At 42.0% G+C, this 21,219-nt stretch overlaps 2 protein-coding genes across 3 annotated transcripts in view; one reads left to right on the forward strand and one right to left on the reverse strand.

The window, feature by feature from the left end:
• Positions 1–304: 304 nt before the first annotated feature.
• On the reverse strand, positions 305–10,787 carry erp44 (endoplasmic reticulum protein 44). The gene is made up of 11 exons (XM_080897392.1): positions 10,630–10,787; positions 5,232–5,304; positions 4,599–4,638; positions 4,300–4,415; positions 3,452–3,636; positions 3,239–3,354; positions 2,971–3,145; positions 2,708–2,819; positions 2,320–2,461; positions 902–1,004; positions 305–811 (listed from the first exon to the last, which is right to left on the reverse strand). Exons 1-11 carry the CDS (start codon positions 10,699–10,701, stop codon positions 701–703), a joined length of 1,245 nt encoding a protein of 414 aa, XP_080753518.1. The 5' UTR covers positions 10,702–10,787; the 3' UTR covers positions 305–700.
• A 98-nt stretch (positions 10,788–10,885) lies between these two features.
• invs (inversin) overlaps positions 10,886–21,219 on the forward strand; it is a 38,201-nt gene continuing 27,867 nt past the window's right edge. The window contains exons 1-6 of one of the 2 annotated variants that reach the window (XM_080897389.1): positions 10,886–11,035; positions 11,575–11,680; positions 18,174–18,273; positions 18,564–18,727; positions 20,206–20,379; positions 20,950–21,117. In XM_080897389.1, the coding sequence (XP_080753515.1) occupies positions 11,678–11,680; positions 18,174–18,273; positions 18,564–18,727; positions 20,206–20,379; positions 20,950–21,117 (609 nt within the window). In that variant the 5' untranslated portion in view covers positions 10,886–11,035; positions 11,575–11,677. Of the gene's footprint in view, positions 11,036–11,574; positions 11,681–18,173; positions 18,274–18,560; positions 18,728–20,205; positions 20,380–20,949; positions 21,118–21,219 lie in introns of both variants that reach the window. The other variant, XM_080897388.1, reaches the window with a different exon arrangement.

Raw genomic sequence — 21,219 nt, forward strand, 5'->3', positions numbered from 1 at the left:
TGTGTGTGTGTAGAAGATATGGAGATAAAGCTACTTCAAACAGGCATACAGTTATAACTTGTGCTATACAAATGAGTTACACTTGAGTTGGTCATATTGAGATGCAGCCATGAGGTCAGTGAGACTAAACGAGTATCTCCTGTCAGACAGGCTGAACTGGACTACCCACAGATAAGAACCGCACAACCGGAGTGAGTGAGGGATCTGTTCTGTTTTTCCTTTTAGTTTTTTCCCCTCAAAAAAAACAAAAAAAACAAAACACAAAATAAAATAAAAAATGCAGGGTGATGTAAAGGAATAAAATAAAGGAAAAAAACAACAACACTGCATTTAATTTAGACCAACATTGAGAGTCCAATGTAGCTCAAACATATTTACAACCTCCAAAGAATAAAAGTAAAAACACTTCTATTGATGTCCCAATGCCCCACACACACATTGTCCCTCTTTAGCCCACCCACGTTTTTGATTCAAAATAAAAATTGTGAAAGTGTTATGAAAATATAGGTTAGCCCAACATGGTTGTGTCATGGACTCCACTCTCCTCCTCCCGTTCTTCTTTCTCCTCGTCGTCTCTTTTTTTTTTTTTTTCTTCAGTAAGGGTGTTGGGTGTTGCTGTTCTGTCCCACTAGCCTGTCCCAACCCTAACCCCCTCCCTGACCCCGGGGCGTGGCATTGAGTCACAGGAAGGCCGTTAAGGTCACAGCTCGTCACGGTCTCGGCTGAGGATGGTGTAGCGTGTCTCGCTGGGTGCCAGCTTCTGGAACGAGCTCTCTGGAGGACTGCTGGCTGCTTCTCCGCCCGTCTCCTCCTGAGAGAAGAAATCGGATTTGAAACAAATGGTCAAATTTTGCCTGAACTCCCCCGAAAAAAAGCGACTCTACTGCCTCCGGTGACTAACCTGTCCAGGCGTGCTGTCCGTGGGGTCGGGCCCGTGGTGGAACTCTCGGTGAAGCTTACCAGAGTGAAGGTCCAAAACAAACTGTTTCAGTTTGCCAGGGACACTAAAAACACAGAAACACATGTTGGACATCAACCATCTTTTATCCAATTTGAGGTTTGTACAGTTGTTCCTAAAAAAACAAAAAAAAATAATCCCTAATACAGCTGAAACAAACCCCACTTATTTAGGAGGCTTGTTACCATAACCTTCAAGGGTTACTCCTAAAGGACTTTCAGGGGGTAAAGAGCTAAAGAGTAAAAGGAAAAATTTAATACGGTGGATCATTTATGCATTCCAACACACAATGTCCGACAATGGAAAAAGAACTGCTTCAACTACAGCGATGATCAGAATTAGACGTTAATATGAGACGCAGCAGCAGAGGACACCAGTCCCTGCGGACATGTCATCAAGCAGCATTAATCCATATCTACGCCGCCCTGTAAAGTCTCCCTATTAACGACAGGTCATGAGCTGCTGTCATGTCACACAGGCAGCGCTGGTCCCGAGTCACCAGTAACCCAGTGTGCACACGCACATATATGTATGTGTGTGTTTTTATATATATATATATATATATATATATATATATATATATATATATATATATATATATATATATATATATAAATAAATGTACACTGTGCTAATGCAATTACAAGCCATGTGCCACATGTAGTGGTGATGTGATGTAATTAGGCTGTGGAGGGCTAGTCAGTCCTCGGGGCTTCTGTCTATCTGATCAGACTCTGATTGGGGACGGAGTGGGGGTGCATAATGGTGGGGGCACAATAAATAAGATTAAATTAGATTAGACTGGATTAGTTTAGCACTTATTGCACGTGCCAAATCATGTCACATTAGCTCCAGTGTCCTGGCCCATTCATAAAGGACAGATTTGAGGAGGTGTGACATTTCTCTGGTGTCGAGCGGACAGAGGATTATGGTGTGTGTGTGTGTGTAACAAAATTTGTCTTATGAAGAGAAGGTCTCATTATGAAATTAACATTATAACAATACAGGTAAATTTTATATAATTTAGCTGATCAGTATCCAACAGTAATTCCTCAAAACATCCAAAAGAATGCTGGTTATGAAACTGATTGAACACGAGAATGATTCAATTGTAAATTACAAAGTAAAGTCCAGTCGTGGACAGGTTTCATTTGTAGCTGGCCATTTGCTTTTTCTTTCTTTTTTTATTATTGTATGAAACAATAATGAGCCTATATTCCTGTTTGTTAAATCTTGGATATACTTGAACAAAGATGAGGTGATATCGCAAACCAAATTAATTTATTAAAATTAAGACAGTTTTCTTATTTATCAACTTAAAACAAGATTGCCTCATATGGGAAGAGTAACGTCGTACTTACTTGAGGTCTTTGAAGTCGGGGAAGACATACATGTGTCTGAATGAGTCTATGGCGATAACGGGACAGTCAGCTGGCGTTTTTTGGATATGGAGCAGAGGATGGCGGAACTTATCGCAGTCCGCATGAAGGAAGTTTATTGACCCTGAGGGAGGAAAAACCAATAATACCACTTATTGTGAAATATCTAGGAGGGAAGGAATTTACTGACTTGTTGCAATGAATGCACCCTGTTGCAGTACCACGCTCAAATTCAGCAAGCTCTTTAGGAAGAGCCTTTCTTTCACAAATGGCTTTATAAACCCGAGGCAATGGAACTGGCCCGATTCTTGTCAATACAGTATAAAAAGAAAAATGACTTCCCTGACAGATACAAAGTGCACACACTCACCTTTCTCACCGATGAGCTGGCGAGCCACTTCATGCTGGAACTTCTCTAAGCTCTCTGTGTCTTCTTTAAGATGGAACAAGATGAGGAAAGGGATTCCTTCTTCAGTCAGCTCCTGGAAAACACACAGTCAAAAACAGATGGAGTCAGAACCTTTTAAGGCCTCAGCAGTTCCACACAGACTCCACAACAACCCTCCTGTTTTTTGAATGTAAATATATACTTACATCTAGAAGATAAAAACTAAGCAAAAGCAGGTAACAAACCTCTCCATTTTCAAAGGTGATCTCCCTAACCAGAGGCACACACTTGTCCTGGGCCCAGGCGTAGGTCAGGTCAAAGTTGGTGAGGGAGCCGAGGTAAACCATGTCAGGAATGCCCTCGCCCATAGGTTTGTAGACCACATTGTCTCCACTGAAGCGCTCGGACCTAGACACCTCACTAGGACAGTCAATTTAAGGATATAAACATGAAAGGAAGAATAACGCTGAAACCGTGGACCATCGGTGGATCTAGTTGGTGTCTGTGTCTCACCCGAAAGCGGCCAAGAATGTGCAGTCATCTCGAAGGATGTTGGCAACTTTCTGAAATGTTCGATAGTTGTCAGAGTCCTTGTTTTCAAAGAAACCAACGATGTTTCTCTTGCTCCTCTGTTAACCCCCCCACACACAAAAAAAAGTGTGTATAATTAAATGATATTCATTTTTAAAAGGGGAAACTTGCACATTAACAGAAACTTCCACCTACATCCACAGAATTAATCTCCTCCACTGAGGGCAGCTCTTTCACTGGGTCGACCTGCTGCTGGCGGATGAAGTCAGCGATGGCCGTCACTGACCTCTGACCCCTGTACTCCCTCTTCATCATCATCCCATTGCGGAACAGCTTCAGTGTTGGATACTTGGTGATGCGGTAGCGCTGAGCTATGTCCGCTGCGCTCAGGCAGAGGGGGAGAGGAAGTTAAGCAAAGAAAGAAATCAATTGATGAAGAGTGAGAAGAAGAGTAAAAACACATGGGGATGGGTGGATGGGGAGCGGCGCGGCGACGGAGACAGCAGTTAAACCTCAGTCTGAAAACAGTGCCTTCAGTCAGCTCTGAGCTCTGATCTCCCACATGAAAGCAGCCCCCCCACCAAGAGTAAATATTCTCTCTGCACACAGTGTGTGTGTGTGTGTGTGTGTGTGTGTGTGTGTGTGTGTCAGGTGTCAATCTCCCAGCAGGCGGTCTCTAAGCCTTCGGTCTTCACAGGAAGCAGCAGTTTTGTCATTAGCCTTCAAACAGTTTGCAGGTCATCAATAATTCCCTTTAATTTGCTTTATCTCAAAAGGCTGAGGCCGGTGGTTTATGTGGCTGTGCTTTGGTGTGTCGGGCATCTATGTGTACATATGTGCATCAAGTATAGTAAAAGTATAAGAGCGCGCGTGTGAGTGTGTGCGCGCCTTTTTGTTTCCTGTATACAGAATGATGCCGTTAAGAGTTTGAGGTATTAGATCACCAAAAACACGAACCAGTTGGCTCCATTTTCATAATACAGGTACAAACAAATCATCAGCAAATGTCAGTGTCAGAAAGGAAAATTATAAGTATTACTCACAATGCTGGTCACAGTCGACGCGAGCAAACACCACCTGCTTTGTATCAGGGAACTCCTCCCTCACTATGTTAGATGCCTCCTCAAAAATTGGATGGAGCATTTGACTGAATCTACACCTGTGGGATGATCAGGAAAGTGTTTTCTTTATTCCCACTTTAACTGTAGGAATTTCCTACATTACAACAGAAAGCAGTGCATAAAAACCCTTTACAAATGAATAAGGAAAATGTGGAACTTTAGCAAAACACTGGCATTATAATGAGGTGGTCCAATGACACAGAGAGAAACAACACACTTACCAGTCTGCGTAAAAATTCACTAATGCCACCCCAGCATTATCTGCAAGGAAACAAACAGGGAAGAAATGTAAGCCTCTATGTATTACTTGCTCTAATGAAAGTATGTGCAGCTAGTAAAATTAATTAAGAAACCAAATTAAATGTGAACCCCGTCATTTTTCTGTGACTGATGGAAGAAAACAAAACAAAACAAGAAAGCAGTTAGAGAACAATTTAGCCACAGGAAAATGAAATGCTGCTTAATGAAAAGTGGATGAGCCGAGGAATATCAAACAACGGCCATAACAGTGGCGAGCTGCTTATTTCCAGGTCATCTGAGTATTGTAGCAAACACATCTAGAGATTTTGGGAAAGACGTGACTGTGCGACACTACAAAACGTGTTGACAGTAAGATGACACAAAAAACAAAACACAGATTTAAGATGCAAAACCAACAATCAAGATCTTCCTTTGCTACCAATTTAATAAATAAAGAAATATACTTATTTACTTTATTGTCGACACTTAAATGACTAGAGACTGTTTGAACTTGTGTAGATTTGAGGATGTTATCATCGTTCTCTAAAATATTTTTCCCTTTTATATAATGTTTGCTTTAGGACAAATGTGAAGAATAAAGCGTGACGTCTTACTTAGGACGTCGTCAATGTTGTTCGAGTCCAGGCTGACGATTTCTGCCTGTCCGGGAGTAGAGAGGCCCATCACCTACAGACACACATGGAATGGACGGATTAGCAGTTACAACTTAAAACACACATGCCGAGTAAGACCGCTACATCTCCATCTGTGTTATGACTGGGGAAGGACATAGATCAGATTTTATTGATGTGATAGCTCAGTTTGCTTACTGATCAATTATCTGCATGAAAAATAAGCAGAAAAAAGGCTATGAAGTGACTCATGTGTGCAAGAGATCTGCAACCACATCAATAATAAAAAAAAATTTATTTATTTTATTGCTCCTATTCTGCCATTGTTTTACTAAGTGTTTTATCCTATTGTGAAGTGTCCTTGGGTGACTTGAAAGGCGCTCATAAATAAAATTTATTATTATTATTATTATTATTAATAATAATAATACAGCTTACGATAAAATGTGATTTAAAACAAAAAAATAAAATAAAATAAAAACCACAATGATAATTTTGGAGCTGTTTTCTGTGATCTGGAAGCGCAACTGGAATTGATTTTCAATTCTCATCCTTAATAAGGATGAGTTGAACACTCCTTCCTTAAAACGTAGCACACCACAGTGCTGCTTCACACAATTTTACACCTGAAATCGCCGACAACCAACAGGTTAAATTTAGGGCCACACACAGAAAACCTGGGTCGTTTTGGAGAGCGGTTGAGCCAAGCCAATCAGCTAAAATGTACTTTTGGCTCATGGCTGCCAAAGCAAATATGCATGGCACCATGTTGTTAAGTTCCCAGATGACTAAGTGACAGTGTTTTTTTTTATGACCCTGTAGTTGGAGAATTCACAGTAAGGTGTAACGTGTCCATTTGAAAATGAAGGGATGGTTGTGGATTTCAGAACTAAGACTAGAACCATCTCTCCTGTGGCGATAAATGATCAAGACTAATCAGCTTAAATATCTTCTTATAATAAAACACGAAAACAATACAGAGGGGAAGATCAGAGTCAGAATCAGTTTTATTGGCCAATTATGTGTAGACACACAAGGAACTGAGTGCTGGTTACTTCTCTGCTCTCAATGTACGTAACACAATTGCAATAAAATTGCAGGTATGACCTTGAATGACTTTCCTATGATTGCTGAAGAAGAACCAGCCAGTCCTTGATGACCATCCTCCGTCTATGATGTTCAAGGTGCTACTCACTCCAGATGCGATATGCCAACATGTGGGACAAAAATTAAAAACTCATCTCTCCCAGGTCTCTCTCTCGCCTAGTGTTGGATTTTTAAATCTTTGTGGCATTTTTATGTTGTGTTTATAGTTTATTAATAACTGTGTGTTTGGTGATTTCTGCTGACTGTACAACAAATTGTCTCCAGGTGGAAGTAAAGATAAAAGTAGAGCTTCATGACAGTGGATCCTTTACCAAAAACTTTCCCAGTGTGCCCCAAGAAAACTGAGCGTGAGTGTCATCTTTCCACTGTTTCTTGTTCCTGGGACTGCCCAGAATTCTTCCCTGCAATTCCTGGTACTGAGCTAAATATACAGTGCACACTCCTACTGTTGCCCTGCTTTGTTTGCAGAGCTCTCAAGATTTTTCCACATATGAAATCTGGAAAATGTCGGGTGAATTACGTGAGGATATCATCTGGAGTTGCCCATTCTCACAGGTAGCACATAATATGTACTTCATGTAATTCTCGTCCTTTTTACAGGAAATTTCTCTCCACTCAGTTTATGCTTGTGAGCTGCCCGGAGTAAAGCGCAGAAGACACATTACGACCACTCGTTAGCTGTGAATTACCTGGATTATCATTCTTGGCACAAATCAGCGCAACCAGACATCGCAGAGAGCATGCACTGGGGAGATCACATGTGTCGCTGTTGTGTAATGTCTAGGAAAATGGGAGGTATCAAGTGCAAGCTTCAAAGTGGCCTTGGATTTCTGAGTAAAATATTTATTTTCCCAGGATTTTTTGTTAATTCACTAAGGTTTATATGGAACACAGTATACAGGAAAAGCACTATTTTTCTTTTTTGTCCACACTGTCCAAAATGCACTATAATGGTGGAATGTAGACGTAATAAAGATCTTTGAACATTGAACCATTACACTGAGATGGGTTTTTATTGTGTTTATTTATTTTATACGAGTCGCTTCCGAGATTAAGCCTCAAAACACTCAGCCTTTTTAGGTTTTTTTTTATTTATTTTTTTATTTTATTTTTATGGTTCAAAGGTGTGAAAATAAGTGTCATAACTTTCTTTCTTTGCCTTGAGCCCTCAAAATATTAGCCAATTCTTAATGTTTTATTCATCACTCAAAGGTGTTCATTGCAAACAATTATTTTGTACATTTTTGTACAAACATCCTTTTGTCGTCAAATATTTGACAACGCTTAGAAGAAAACACGGGTTGGAACTACAACATGTGCATAACCGGATTACAGCGACATTCCAGGTCTCACATTCTGCAGGGTGCAGAACAGGTGAGACCAGGTTTCTGAGATACAAGTACAATCGAGGTTTCCTATTCACACCCTGCGGGTTTCTAGATTACTTTGTGATAAATGTCAAAGCATTTAAAATGTACAGGAGCACTGACACATGGGAAATTTTACTTTTACTTTGTGGAAAATGGCGAGAGGAACTACAAACACACAGATGCAAATATAAAAGGAAACTGTAGCTAGAATAAACTGTTACTAAATGAGCCTATTTTTAATCATGCAAATGTTACGACAGAAGACAAAACTTTCCTCTTTTACCAATTATTTCATCAAGGCTGTCAGATATTACTCGTGGATCTCCATGCCAGAGCCACTGTAGTCAAAACGTAACATTACAACACACCATCTAGTTATCTGTTGTTATCTTTGCTGACTTAAGATCCTCTTTAAACAGGATACGTGAAGGTCGGCCAGTTCTGAGGAAGTCGACAAACTTGTAAAGAGTGACACAGCTCAAGTGGCCTTAACGTTTGCTCGCACACAAGCCGTCACTGCCTTTTACTTTAAATAAATAATGATTAAAGAAACAAAACAAAACAAACAAAAAAAGACTATCCTACAAAATTAGGGCCGCAAACAACCAATTTCTTCTGTCATTAAATCACATGTTCATCAGGCCTAAATGAAAAAAAAAAATGCTAACACAATATAGTTTTAATTTGATAATTTTAAGTAAGGAAACAATTTCTCACATTTGAGAAGTTGTGACGTGCAATTTTTCAGTGTTTAACCTATTTTTGTTAATCGGCCCTTATTTATCACAGCAATTCCGCACACAGAGGCAGGCAGATCAGGTGAGGTACCATCCCTTCACGGACACCATCCATCTTGCTTCATATGTGTTAATTAAATTGATTTTAAACTACTTTAAACAACATGTAAATGTGGCACTGGTCTCACTTTTGGGGGGGGGGGGGGGGGGGGGGGGGGGGGGGGGGGGGAATCGGCCTTGGATGTTTCAGCCATGTCTCAAATAATATTAAGCTAAATACACCTCATGGACAAAAGTGCTGGGCCATACCTCTTAATCAGTCCCATTGCCACAGGTTTATAAAGCTCAGGTGCCTAGTCATGCACGCTTCCTTTAAACATTTGATAAGAGTGGGTTGTTCTAAAGAGATCACTGAAATTTCTTCCCTCCTGGAAATTCCAGATCACTTGTAAATGGTATTATTTCAAAGTGAAAGTGCTTATGAACCAAAGAAACTCAGCTACAACATTGTGCCAAGCTCCAGAGCAATGTCACAGAGTGTGCAAAAGTCACCAGTGTTTTGCTGAATCACTAACTGCAGAGCTCCAGACATCTTCTGGCATCATCATCAGCACAGAAACTAAGCACCATGAGCTTCATGGTACAGGTTTCCATAGCCAAACAGCTCCTGCAGGCTTAATATGATGTAGCCCAGTATTTTTTATATATAAGTGACACAAGTGTTAATGATGTTGACATTTCCTCAACAGGGTCAATAAACTTTCTTCACATGGACTAAAGTAAGTTCCGCCATCCTCTGCTCAGTATCCAGAAAACTCCAGCTGACTGTCCCGTCATGGCCATAGACTCATTCAGACACATTTATGTCTTCCCTGACTTCAAAGACCTCACGCTTTCATTTAAGCTGACCTTGCTTTAAACTGATAAATGTCAAAACTGTGTCTTCATGTCAGTAATTTACTTTGTGACATCATTATGTCATCATCTTTGTTGAAATATATTCCAGATTTTAAAAAATAATAATAAAAAAAAAATACAGGTTCGTTTTTGACTTTCTTGTGTATGTGACTAGTTTTCCATTACCTATGGCCCACCTCCCTTCCGCCTCCCAAAAGGAATCACTCACTATTAACACCAGTTTCCTTATATTTTATGGAGTTCTACTTAATTATGTTAATTTACCCAATATTTAGCTATATGTCTGGATCATAAAACTCGGCACCTCATCCGTTTGGTCTCCATCTATCTATTGCTTATATGTAACTAAGCTTTCATGCTACCCAGCTGTTTTCCTTTTTAATTCAAATTGTAATGTTTTTATTTATTTGAAATTAGCACAATGAATCCTTTTGTTGACCGATTAAACTACAGCAGCACCAAAGTATCAGCTCACATCATCAAAAACGGTAACGACTTCCTCAAAGAAGGCACCGCACCAGATTGATATTCGATATCACGGTGGTCTGAAGCTCGCACACAAGTTTTAAGTTTTCACTTCAGGGCACACTGCTCTCTGGCTAGTTCCGGGTTGTCAGCCAATGAGAATGAGCCACAACAGAGGAATTCACCAACCGGCGAGCTTCATTCAGAGACACATACAGAAACACGAATAGTCCCACATTAACTTCAGCATCAATACAGGAGCTAATATTAAAGAAGGTCAAACGCAGCAAACCTTCATAAATCTCTTAAATTAACAATGCTAGCAACTAGAAGTTATCTAACTGCTGTCAATGTGTGGTAGCGCCTAATGCTAGCTTGATGCACTCCTACACCTTAACAAAGTTACCTGCACTCAAACTCTAGCTTTTAACGATTATAGCTACTGCAACTCAAACACATACTGTAAATTACAGCTAGTTCTAACAGTGATGTTCAACACTACCGGCTACACTGCAGCCGGATAACTTGACTAGTTTTGAGGGTTGCAGGAGGAAACACAGCCAGAAGGCCTCCTCTGTGAACCTGCTAAACATCTGCAACACTAACAGCGTACATACTGGTCAACTCAGTCACTTCATAAGCCACGTCCCATGCCAGTAGAGGCTCGTCGCTTAGCTAGCAGCTAACTAACCAGCGGCAATTACTTAGCTAAGCTTAGCTATGGAAGCTACCAACAGCCTGCGGTTACCGTGCACAGTCCACGGCTTTCATTTGAATACATACCAGCAGTACAGCCGTGACAAAGCGGACATCCACAGAGGGAGGTAGTGCTAACAGTTTCATTGTATGGTGCATTTATTGGAGGTGGTGGTGTTAAGTCTTCCCAGTATGTCTCGACGCCGCTCTTCTCACTGCAGCAGGAAGCCGACGGCGAACCAATCTCACGGTGACCACGGAAGCGTGAGCGACACTTCCTGGTAGTTGCTAGGCTTTGTGGATACTGTAGTTTTTCTGGTACCTTCAAGCGGCTCACTTGAATGAAGAGAAAACTCAAATTATGGCGAGTTGTTGTTTTACGATACTAACGGGAGTTGTAGTATTTTGTCAACACAGACAGTGGCGATTCAACGGGACGTCTTGGAAGAAAACTTTTCAAAGATTTTCATCCTCGCCGAAAGAAAACCAAACGGTAAATATGACGACGACGAAGAGGAGTGAAGGGAGCACTTTGTTAAAATGCTATGGCACGAGTGTTTTACTGAACGGATCCATTGCCAAACACAGTTTTTTTCCTCTGGACTTTTTCAGTGCGATTATGAATAACTGATTTCTCTGAACACGATGGAGTTGCATCATTATGCTTGAGTTTTTTGCAATACTCCTTTGTTCACCGTCTAGCTATGTGCTTTATGTTTTCCAGCTAAAACAAACTTGGTTGCACAAATCTTTTTTAAATATTTAGATACCTACTTTGATTCACAACTCTCCAAAACCTCTGCAAATGTTCTCCATAAAGAACAAGAAGGAGGAAAAAAGACCGTTTGTGGTTAATTGCTGGTTTTTAAATCACTGTTTAACAACTCAGAGCTATAACTATTATAAACAATCTGTTACTCTGAGACATGTCTCCCCTGCCTGTAATCAGTACAGTGTTATGCTGGCAGTTATTTGTTTGAACAGGTGGGCTGATCTCAGTATGTGAGCGAGCCTCTTTCTCTGCCCTGGCAGGAGTCAGGATCAGGACAGGTAGGGGACCTGGATGCACATTCACACCCACTGAGGATGCTCTGAACTGGGAAACATCTGCTGAAGTGTCCCCCTTAACGCAGATATGGTAAGACTCCGGTGCACTTAGTGCAGTTAACCAGGTCTAATTTGATGTATAAATCCCTGAAGTTTATTTTTCTATTGGTAATGTCTTTAGTGTCTCAGCTGAACTCCCGGTCTTTAAATCTCTCTCTAGAGTCAAGACCGTGTGTAACAAAGCTAATTGTGTGTGTGTGCAGCAGCAACCTAATTGTTAAGGAGATTAAGCTGGAATGTTGAATTGAATCCCAGCATTAATATTTTATGGGCTAAAGCTGTCCATAGGGGGCTCACAGTGTGCGAGCAACTCGCAGATGGAGTGGGGAGGATTTCTCAGTGATAAAGAGAGGGAGGAGCTCCATATCCTTTGGGTGTCAGTGCACATTTTATGTATATATATGTAGTTATGAGGTATGAAAAATCCTTTGATAAACTGTCTTTACTGTGTTTGCTCATAGATGATTAATAATGTGAATTAAAGTTGGATCAAAGTTTTGAAGAGCAAACAACTTTTACTGTTATTTTAATTTAGCAAAAATATTATATGTTATTTATATAAAATTACTCATTGAGAAGAGGTAATGATGTAAAAGTTGAATATTGGTCAATTAACTAAATACTACTGAACAGAAGGACATAGGAAAAATGAATATATTGTGGAGGTATGTATGGTGGTCCGCCACAATATATAAATAATTTGGGTGTTGCAACTACTTATTTTTGTGAAAAACTTTGCTGTTGAACTTTAATTATGTTTTGCATACAGTCACAAAAAAGAAAGTATACCCTCTCTCATTTCTAGAGTTGTACATATCAGAACATAAAAAAATCATAATCAACACCAGATATGTTAAACTGTCATTATTTATTTAACAAAAACTAAGCCAAAAAGCAGAATCTGTGTGTGGAGAAGTAAGTACACAGTAAGTAAAGTATTGTTTCCATAGGAGTTAAGAGGTTGATTAGCATCCAGGTGCTGCTAATCAAATCCACTTGTTTTACTCATCATCGGTAATGGTGAGCACCTTTATAAAAGCAGATGTTTTGGCGGCTTGCTGGGAAGGCTTATAAAGCCATTTCAAAACATTTTCAAGTTCCTCATTCTACCATGAGGAAGATTATTCACAAGTGGAAAGCATTCAAGGTAGTTGCCAATCTTTCCAGGATTGGACGTCCCAGGAAATTCACCCAAGGTCAGACTGTGCAATGCTCAATGAAACTGCAAAAGACCCAAGAGGTGCATCTGAGAATCTCCAGGCCTCAGTTTGCATGTTAAATGTTAACGTTCATGACAGAAAGACTGAAGAAAAAACTGAGCTACTACACAGCTTAGGTTTACAAAGCTGCATCTGAACAGACCACAAGACTTCTGGAACAATGTGCTTGACATACAGCAAGACCAAAGTGGAGATGTTTGACCATAATGTACAATGAAAACCAAATACAGCACATCAGCACAAACACCTCATACCAACTGTCAAGCTCGGTGGTGAAAAGGTGATGATTTGGTTTTGTTTTGCAGCCACAGGACCTGGGGACTTTGCACTCATTGAGTTGACCGTGAACTCCTCTGTATATAGGCCATCCTTTTGACAAAACTGGGTCATGCAACAGAAAATTAATCCCAATCACACCGAATCTACAACAGAATGACTGAAAAGAAAAAGAATGAGGTGTTGCAATAACCAAGTTTAAGTCCAGGCTTCAGCCTGATTCAAATGCTGTGATGAGATATTAAATGAGCTGTACATAAACAAATGCCTACGAACCTCAATGAACTGAAGCAACACTGTAAAGAAGAGTAGGTCGAAATTCATCGACAACGATGTGAGAGACAGATGAAGTCACACAGAAAATGACTGCTTCAGGTTGGTTTTAACGGGGGTTCAGTAAGCTATTGAATGACTGTGTGTACTTCACACATTGCTTCTGTGTTTTGGCTTAGTTTTTGTTAAATAATGTCATGGTGTCATGTGCTGTTGTTCATCTCAGCTTGCTGTGATGTTGTGAGGCATGGAAAATAAGGGTACGAGATGACTAATAACATACAGCGTGTCAGGGTGTTTCCAGGCTCAAAGTGGGAATGCTCCACATTGTCTTAACAGAAGTCTGCATTTCTTAAAAATATATATATGTATATATATAGCTTTGTAAATGATCTCACCGTTTTTTCCTCTTTTTAAAAAAAAAAAAAAAGGTTCAATCTTAAGTATTTTTATAACAGTTCTGGTGAATGTCCTTTGGTGGAAAGACCTAACCCTCATTTTCTGGGTGCCAAAATTTTTTTACATGCAGGGAAACCCCAGTGAACATGTTAACCCTTTTCAGCGTCCTCATCTGACAATGTAATTTGTCGTCACACTAGCTGCAGAGTAATGCAGTACACTCTCACACCGATCTGATTTCCTCTGTCCATCTGCTTTCTGTTTTGCCCTCGCCTCCCTTTTCTGCTTTCTCCATCTTTTTTCCATTTCGCATTGCTCCCATTGATTTTTTTGTTTGTTTTTCCAGCTGATTATGTCCCTCTACTCTGATTCGCCGGTGGGCACATTGCTCTCTGCACTTTAATTGGACATTTAATTAGATCACAGTTTTAGTCCAATTAGACTCAGAGGTGTGGGGAAAAGAGGATGGTGGGGAGAAGAGGAAAAAGTCCCCAAGCTGGTGTCTCTGCCCTCCCTACACTGCCTTCTCATTCTCTCCTCTATCTTTTTTCTTCATCTCTCTATTTCTGTCTGCCTTGCTGTCTCTCTGCCCTCCCTCCTGAGGGTGGCTCATTAGTGATATAATGGGATGACACAAAACACACAGCTCCTCTAACTCTCAGAGTGTCTCAAGCAGTGGCTGAACTACAGAGACAAGGTTATGGGGACTCTGCTGGTAGTGTTAGAGAACTTGTCTGTTGTTGTTTTTTTTGTTATTGTTGTTGTTTCATCCCTTCTTCTTCTTCTTCTTCTCTTTGAAGCTAAAAAGAGGCTAAGTGAAAATGTTGACAGTCTGCCACTCAAGACAGAATTGATCAGCCCACAAATGTGCACACACACACACACACAACAAACCAATCACAAGCTGGGCAGAACCCTATCGACTTAGTGTGATATCACAACACCTAATGACACTAAGATAAGCTTCACTAGCAGCAGTCAAATTCAGGGCTGCACCAGTTCCCGCCCTCTTTCTCCCCCTTTTGTTGTCGTAGTCTTTGCACGGAGCATAACAACACTGTTTCCCAGTGGATGAAAACACATGGGCGAATGTAAACACGCACAAAAATACACCCTGATGTATGCAGATATGCACGCACTTAGGCTCAGGTGTAAGTTCTCAGAGGGCACAAGCCAATCTCTGTGTCCCTTAAGCAGTTGTGCGCACACACACACACACATTCTGTGCTTTCTGAGTATCTCAGGAGGAAGATAGAGAGCCAGGCTCTAATGTGCCTCTGCCCACACACACGCCTTTCCATCCTACACTTCATATCTGCATCACTAATCTCTATACATATACCATATGTGTGTGTGTGTGTGTGTGTGTGTGTGTGTATCGGTGGTGTGTGTCTGAGTGAACGGCAGTCAGGCAGGGGTGTTTTAGCCACAGGCGTCACTACCTGACCCCCGTGGCTGTGAGATTGACAGCTGTGGTCCCACCTAATTGCATTACTCTCCCAGGTGATTGGCTCACACCCTAGGGGCTCATTTGTCAGGATGCACTGTGGTAATGATGTAAATTAGCAGATCTATGTGTCACTCAGCCTGCTTCCCTCCTGCTGATTGGCCCCGCTGTGCCCAAGGGCTCGGCCCCCAGCTGAGGGAGCCAGCTCATTGGTCCTTAGGGAAACAGGAAGTCCCCAAGAAATAGGGCTTTACAGATTGGGGATCCTTAAGGGCTGATATTATCCTTCCTCCAACATCTATACCTGTCAGTCAAAAAAAATCGAGGAACCGACCCCTGAAGCTTCTCTCTTCTATCAGATACATGCATGTAGGAACCCATAATAACCCCGTGATGGCTAAGAAGCTAAGGGCTCTCTGCTCTAACTGTATAAACGGTAATAAAAATGTTTGCGTGTGTGTGTGCGTGCTCTAGAAATGAAATAAAGGCCACAGGCTCAGGCTCTGTCCCCCATTGCTAACCCAGCATGCCCTAGTCATGTCGCCTATCAAAAGCAGACACCTTCACAGTGACAGACAAGTAGAGAAGCACACACACACACTTTTTTACCTGTTTGTCTCAACGGCATCAATTGAAGCGTTACTTTCAGTGAGTGTGTGTCTGTCAGGAGGCAGCAGCGCGTATGTTTGCAGCACTCCTGTCGTGTTTCTGAAAGGTTTCGTCGGAGTGTCTAGATTCTTTGTTAAAATCTCTGCAGTTATATGAGGCAGAATATGAATAAAGACTAAATAATGTCAGCATCAGCATGAATCAATACTCATACAGATGCACAATCACTTGGTCTGGACCTCAGTCCATGATCAATGGTTTACTCTGAGTTATTGTCTTCATATTAACAAGCGGAGTGCTCCCTGAGGAACGCGTATGAATGGCTAAATGAGACCACTCCAAACCTCTCAACAGGACCTTGTGTTGTGTTTACACCCTCCTTTGTCTAGTTTCAGACGCTGCATTGCAAAAGCCTTTTTAGCCAAATTTGGATGCACTGTAGGTGTTTCCAAAACACTCAGGTCCTCATAAAACTCTAATTGCCCACTCTTGGTGATATGAATGTCCCTCGCATAGATTCAGATATTGACTCGTGTCCCTCATGTTGCTGTTTGGCCAAATTATAACTTTTGTTTATTTATTTATTTATTTTCCTGCATCTAATATTATTCATAAATCAATTCATATTTTAGTCTGACTGCTGGGGGCTTTCAAATAGACTTGAGAAGTGTAGAAAAGGATAAAAATTAATGGACAGAAGGAAAGAAGTTTGGCTTGAGTGCACGACTTAAAGGAGGTCTTGTGATCATCTCTTTTTTTTGTATAAAAGAAATCATAATAATAAAATTGTATTACTTGTTTGTGCAGCTCTGGAATATCTGCTGTTTGTGCGTGCATTAAGTTAAATATTTGCAGACTCTGTGAGTGTCTGAGTGAGCATTTCCATCTGCATTACTGACTGGGGTAATGACTTTAAATTAGAGACGTTTGTGGTTGATTTTGGTAAAGCTCGTGTATAAACTCTCTCTCACGGAAAATCACTTCCCATGACATGGCACATGTGCCAAACACACACGCTGACACACTAACACACACCTTCAAGGTGCCGCTCCCCCACTACTACCACCACCACCCGCTTGATCTCACACATAGCCTTACCTCGCAGTAAATGTTGTAACGAACTTGTATTAAGTCTCTGCCACTACTTGGCAGTGCGTGAGAAAGCAGGAGCATGATGGGTAATTGCCGTGCTGCACGCAGTGTCTACGGGAGCTCTCTTTACGAGGTAACTAGGGGGAGGAAGAGGGGGATGAGAAACGATGGATGGAAGACACCGCAGTGTTCCCTCACCTCCCCGACCAAAAGTTTAGAAGTGTTTTTAAAGCTGCGAATGCTTAACACTTATCAATAACTCCCCTCTGCTGTATCGGCATGAAGTCGCTTTAGATGGTCAGTTTTGGGTAGCATCAGATCTGGGAGTTAATGAAAACGTCTCGGAGAAAACTCTGATTGTGGCATCAGTTTGTGCCTCCAGCATTTATGTGTTTAAGGGCAATAATTGATTTCTGTGCTGCGCTCCGCAGGGCTTGTCCCACATCTCCAAACCGAACACACAAACTCACACATGCATGCGCGCTCACACACACACACAGATATAAACACGGCAAGGCATGCTGCAGTATTAATGAGACATGAATAAGACATGAAGAGAGACCCCCCTCTTACACGCTCACACAGGGTCTCCCCCTCCCCAGCTGCTTCCTGTCTGCACGTTACCCAGCTTTCACTGCGCTCTGGTTAAGTGGGGCCAGGAAGAGATTTAACCCCCTCAGCGGGAGCACACACACACACACACACACACACACACACACACACACACACACACACACACACACACACACACACACACACACACACACACACACTCGCAGTCCCTACTGCCAGCTCACATTAGCTCCCTGATTTTGTTATCGGCTGTACGCATTTTGCTGTACGATCGACTGCTTGTGGAGCTTCAGGTGTTTATTATCTGCCCGCAAGACGATCCGTGTGTAACATAGTAATGGCCTCCTGAATGGCTCAATCACTGTTTGCTTAGTATACAGAAAAACTGTGTCTATATTCTCTGATCTCGAGAAACGCAGTTTTATTTAGAATATATTTATTTGTCACACAATATGATATTATACTGAACATGAAGCACTTAATTGTGAGTGTGTCCAGTAATGAGGGTGTGCTTTGAGTCAAGTGAATGCAAAGGAAACTGTCTAGACTCAGTTTAATGTCACTTTGTTAAACTGTGTGTGTGTATATGTGTTGCTGCAGCTCCAGTTGTGACCTTCCATCTGTTTGTGTTGCAGGCCTCAGCGACGTCCAGCCCGGGACCTGCCTCTCTGGGCTCGCAGGTTCATGCAGCAGCTGTCAACGGAGACAGAAGCGCTCTCCTCAAACTCATCACCGGTAAGCAGCACATCTTAGGTTCATGAAGTCACACGAGTCATGGCATGTGGCATAAATTAGAAATGTGCAGTAAAAGAATATAAGAGGCCAAATATGAGGATGCAGGTTATGAGTGCTAAAGTGCTTCCTTGTGACTCTTAGCAGCTCCAAATAAATAGTTTTTTCTCTTTAAGTACAAGAACTTACAAGAATGAATTCTGTGGATTTTCACCAAAATCGTGGTCTCTGTTGGGGTCTTAACCTCTGACTTAAACCTTCTGTTGTGCTTCATGTGTGTCCACATGTAGCAGAGCCCTTGCTGAAGGACCGTGAGGACCAGTTCGGCCGGACCCCTTTGATGTACTGCGTGCTGGCTGACCGTCTGGACTGCGCAGAGATTCTGCTGAAAGCCGGAGCATCGGTCAACAAGACCGACCTCAGCCAGCGAACCGCTTTGCACCTTGCTGCACAGAAGGTACGGGCATTCGCAGATGTGCAGGTGAACACTGGAGCACACACATAAAGCACACTAATGTCATCAGTTACGTATGTCGGCCCTTTTTATGTCATTATCCTGACAAAATTCATTCGCAAAGGCCATAATTGGATAGATTTATTAAAGTGAAATGAATATGAACCCAAGGTGTGATCTCATAGAAGTTAAATAACAGAGAAATTTTGACAGTCTGTCAGCTCCAATGGGAAGCCAGTGCCCCCTAGTGGCTGTAATTATGGCCTTAGGGCAGGGGTGCCCAATCCCGGTCCTCGAGAGCTACTATCCTGCAGCTTTTAGATGCATCCCTACTCCAACACAGCTGAATCAAATGGTTTGATCTCTTCAGCATGCCATCATGTTTGGCAAAGGCCTGATAACAAGCCATTCATTTGATTCAGGTGTGTGGGAACAAGGATGCATCTAAAAGCTGCAGGACGGTAGCTCTCGAGGACCGGGATTGGGCACCCCTGCCTTAGGGCTTATTGAAGATAATATGACCTGATTTATGGGCCTCAGACACAAGCAGTGTAGCTATGAGCTTCCTATGCACATGCTTGTACATGAAGAATTATTCTGCATGGAGTATTTCTGCTGTTTCACAGCATTTTAGACACACAAACGTGTGAAAGAGGAGGGGCTTGATGTTCTTTTGAGTTCAATCTACACACTTAGGGACAATGAAGACAAAGAGTTAATGACAAAACCTCCAGAGTGATGAGAACAACGGGGATGTGGTGCTAATAATATCTCTTTACCTCTCTGTTATTTATTGGCAGCTTCTTTTATTAGAGTGTACTGATACAGGATCATCATATCACTGAAGGGAGAGGGAAGGTAATAGGTTACTAGGATCTGTCTCGTAGATGGGGAGTGTGTGTATGTTGGGGGATGCTAGTGATGGGAAGCCCTGTCTCTTTGACATCTGATCAATAAGTGGCTGAGACAGCGAGAGAGGCAAGGGATTACTGATCTAATTGGACTGAGAATAGGAGGACAGGAACACACACACACTCTCTTAGAGTCTAGATGCATGCTCACACACGAGATAGATCTGTCAGTCTGTGGCTTTGTGGTCACAGAACGATACTAAACACCCTCACACATGTTCACCCTCGCACTGCTGCTGTGTGGCCACTGTTGCACCCAGTGGCCTGCTGGTGAAAGACCAAAAAAGTGAGTATAAAGATGATGACGATGATGAGGAGGGGATGGCAGGCAGAGTGCTGCTGTTTACTGTTTAACAGCTCATCACACACACTGAGGAGTGACGCAGGAGGAGGGAACGAAGATGGATGACCTGTGGATTGAACCAGACGCGGCTAAAAGCCCGGGGAGTGTGTGTGTGTGTGTGTGTGGGAGTGTGTGTGTCATTGTTGCTGGTTCATGACTAATGTTGAGGAGAATTGGCGATTTCTGAGCTTCTTATCAGCACAGTTTGTCCCTCTTGGTTGCTGCAGGGGAACGTGCGTTTCCTGAAGCTGCTGCTGTCCAGGCGTGCTAACTGGCTGCAGAAAGATTTAGAGGAAATGACCCCACTCCACCTGGCCACCAGACACCCCTCACCTAAAGCGCTCGCCCTGCTCCTCAAACATATTGGACCTGGAGAGGTTGACACACAGGACAAGAATAAGGTAGTGGAGTAGAGTGCGTAAATATCCATCTGTCTTTATAACTGTTCTCAGTCACAAAACAGCCAGCCAGGGCGTCAAGCCATTAACCTTCAAACAGACTCACTCAAAGCCATTTGGTAGATGCAGCGGCGGTTTTAAGTCATACACACATTAAGTCATACATACATAAACACGTTCAGTGAAAAGCTTAACAAGCTGTAGCTTTGTCCTGTGTTCTTGCTGATAAAACCACAAACACACAGTGTTCTCTGTCTGCTCAACCTGATGTGTATCTGACATCAGTAGTTAGTTTTGTAATAATCCAATATGCATCATCGTGTCAGATGACAGTGGTTTCAGCAAATCTCAGAATAGCTCAGTTGTCGGCATCTAGGTTTAAATCTCAGCTCACTGGTGGATCTTCAATATGAGCTTTGTGTAGCACGTTCCCTCATATTTCCTGGCTGTATCATAGTGTAGTGATTTTTTTTTTGAAGTGGAAACCTCAAACCCAGTCTTACGACTGCCCATTTTAATTTTATCACCATTGACAAATCTTTGTGTCATCTTTTATCGTCATTCTGTCGACAGCAAACTGCTCTTCACTGGTCGGCTTTTTATAACCGACCAGAACACGTTCGCCTTCTGATCAAGCACGACTCCAACATCGGCATCCCAGACAGTGAAGGCAAGATCCCCCTGCACTGGGCTGCACACAGTCAGGAGCCCAGTGCCACAGAAACTGTCCGCTGTATACTGGTACACGCCATATCCACACACACGATCACAAATTCATTTGTCTTCATTTCCCATCCTCACACATCAAACCTGCATGTTTGCATCTTTTCTTGTTACTGTCTG

This window comes from Rhamphochromis sp. 'chilingali' (genome assembly GCF_963969265.1).
Source record: "Rhamphochromis sp. 'chilingali' genome assembly, chromosome: 11".
Taxonomy (NCBI): Eukaryota; Metazoa; Chordata; class Actinopteri; order Cichliformes; family Cichlidae; genus Rhamphochromis; species Rhamphochromis sp. 'chilingali'.

Coding starts and splice junctions, on each gene's coding strand:
- erp44 (XM_080897392.1), bottom strand. CDS start 10,701: ATGCACCATACAATGAAACTGTTAGCACTACCTCCCTCTGTGGATGTC. Junction 3,637..4,299: donor CGTCGACTGTGACCAGCATT/GTGAGTAATACT, acceptor GCCTGAGCGCAG/CGGACATAGCTCAGCGCTAC. Junction 2,462..2,707: donor CCAGCTCATCGGTGAGAAAG/GTGAGTGTGTGC, acceptor TTCCTCCCTCAG/GGTCAATAAACTTCCTTCAT.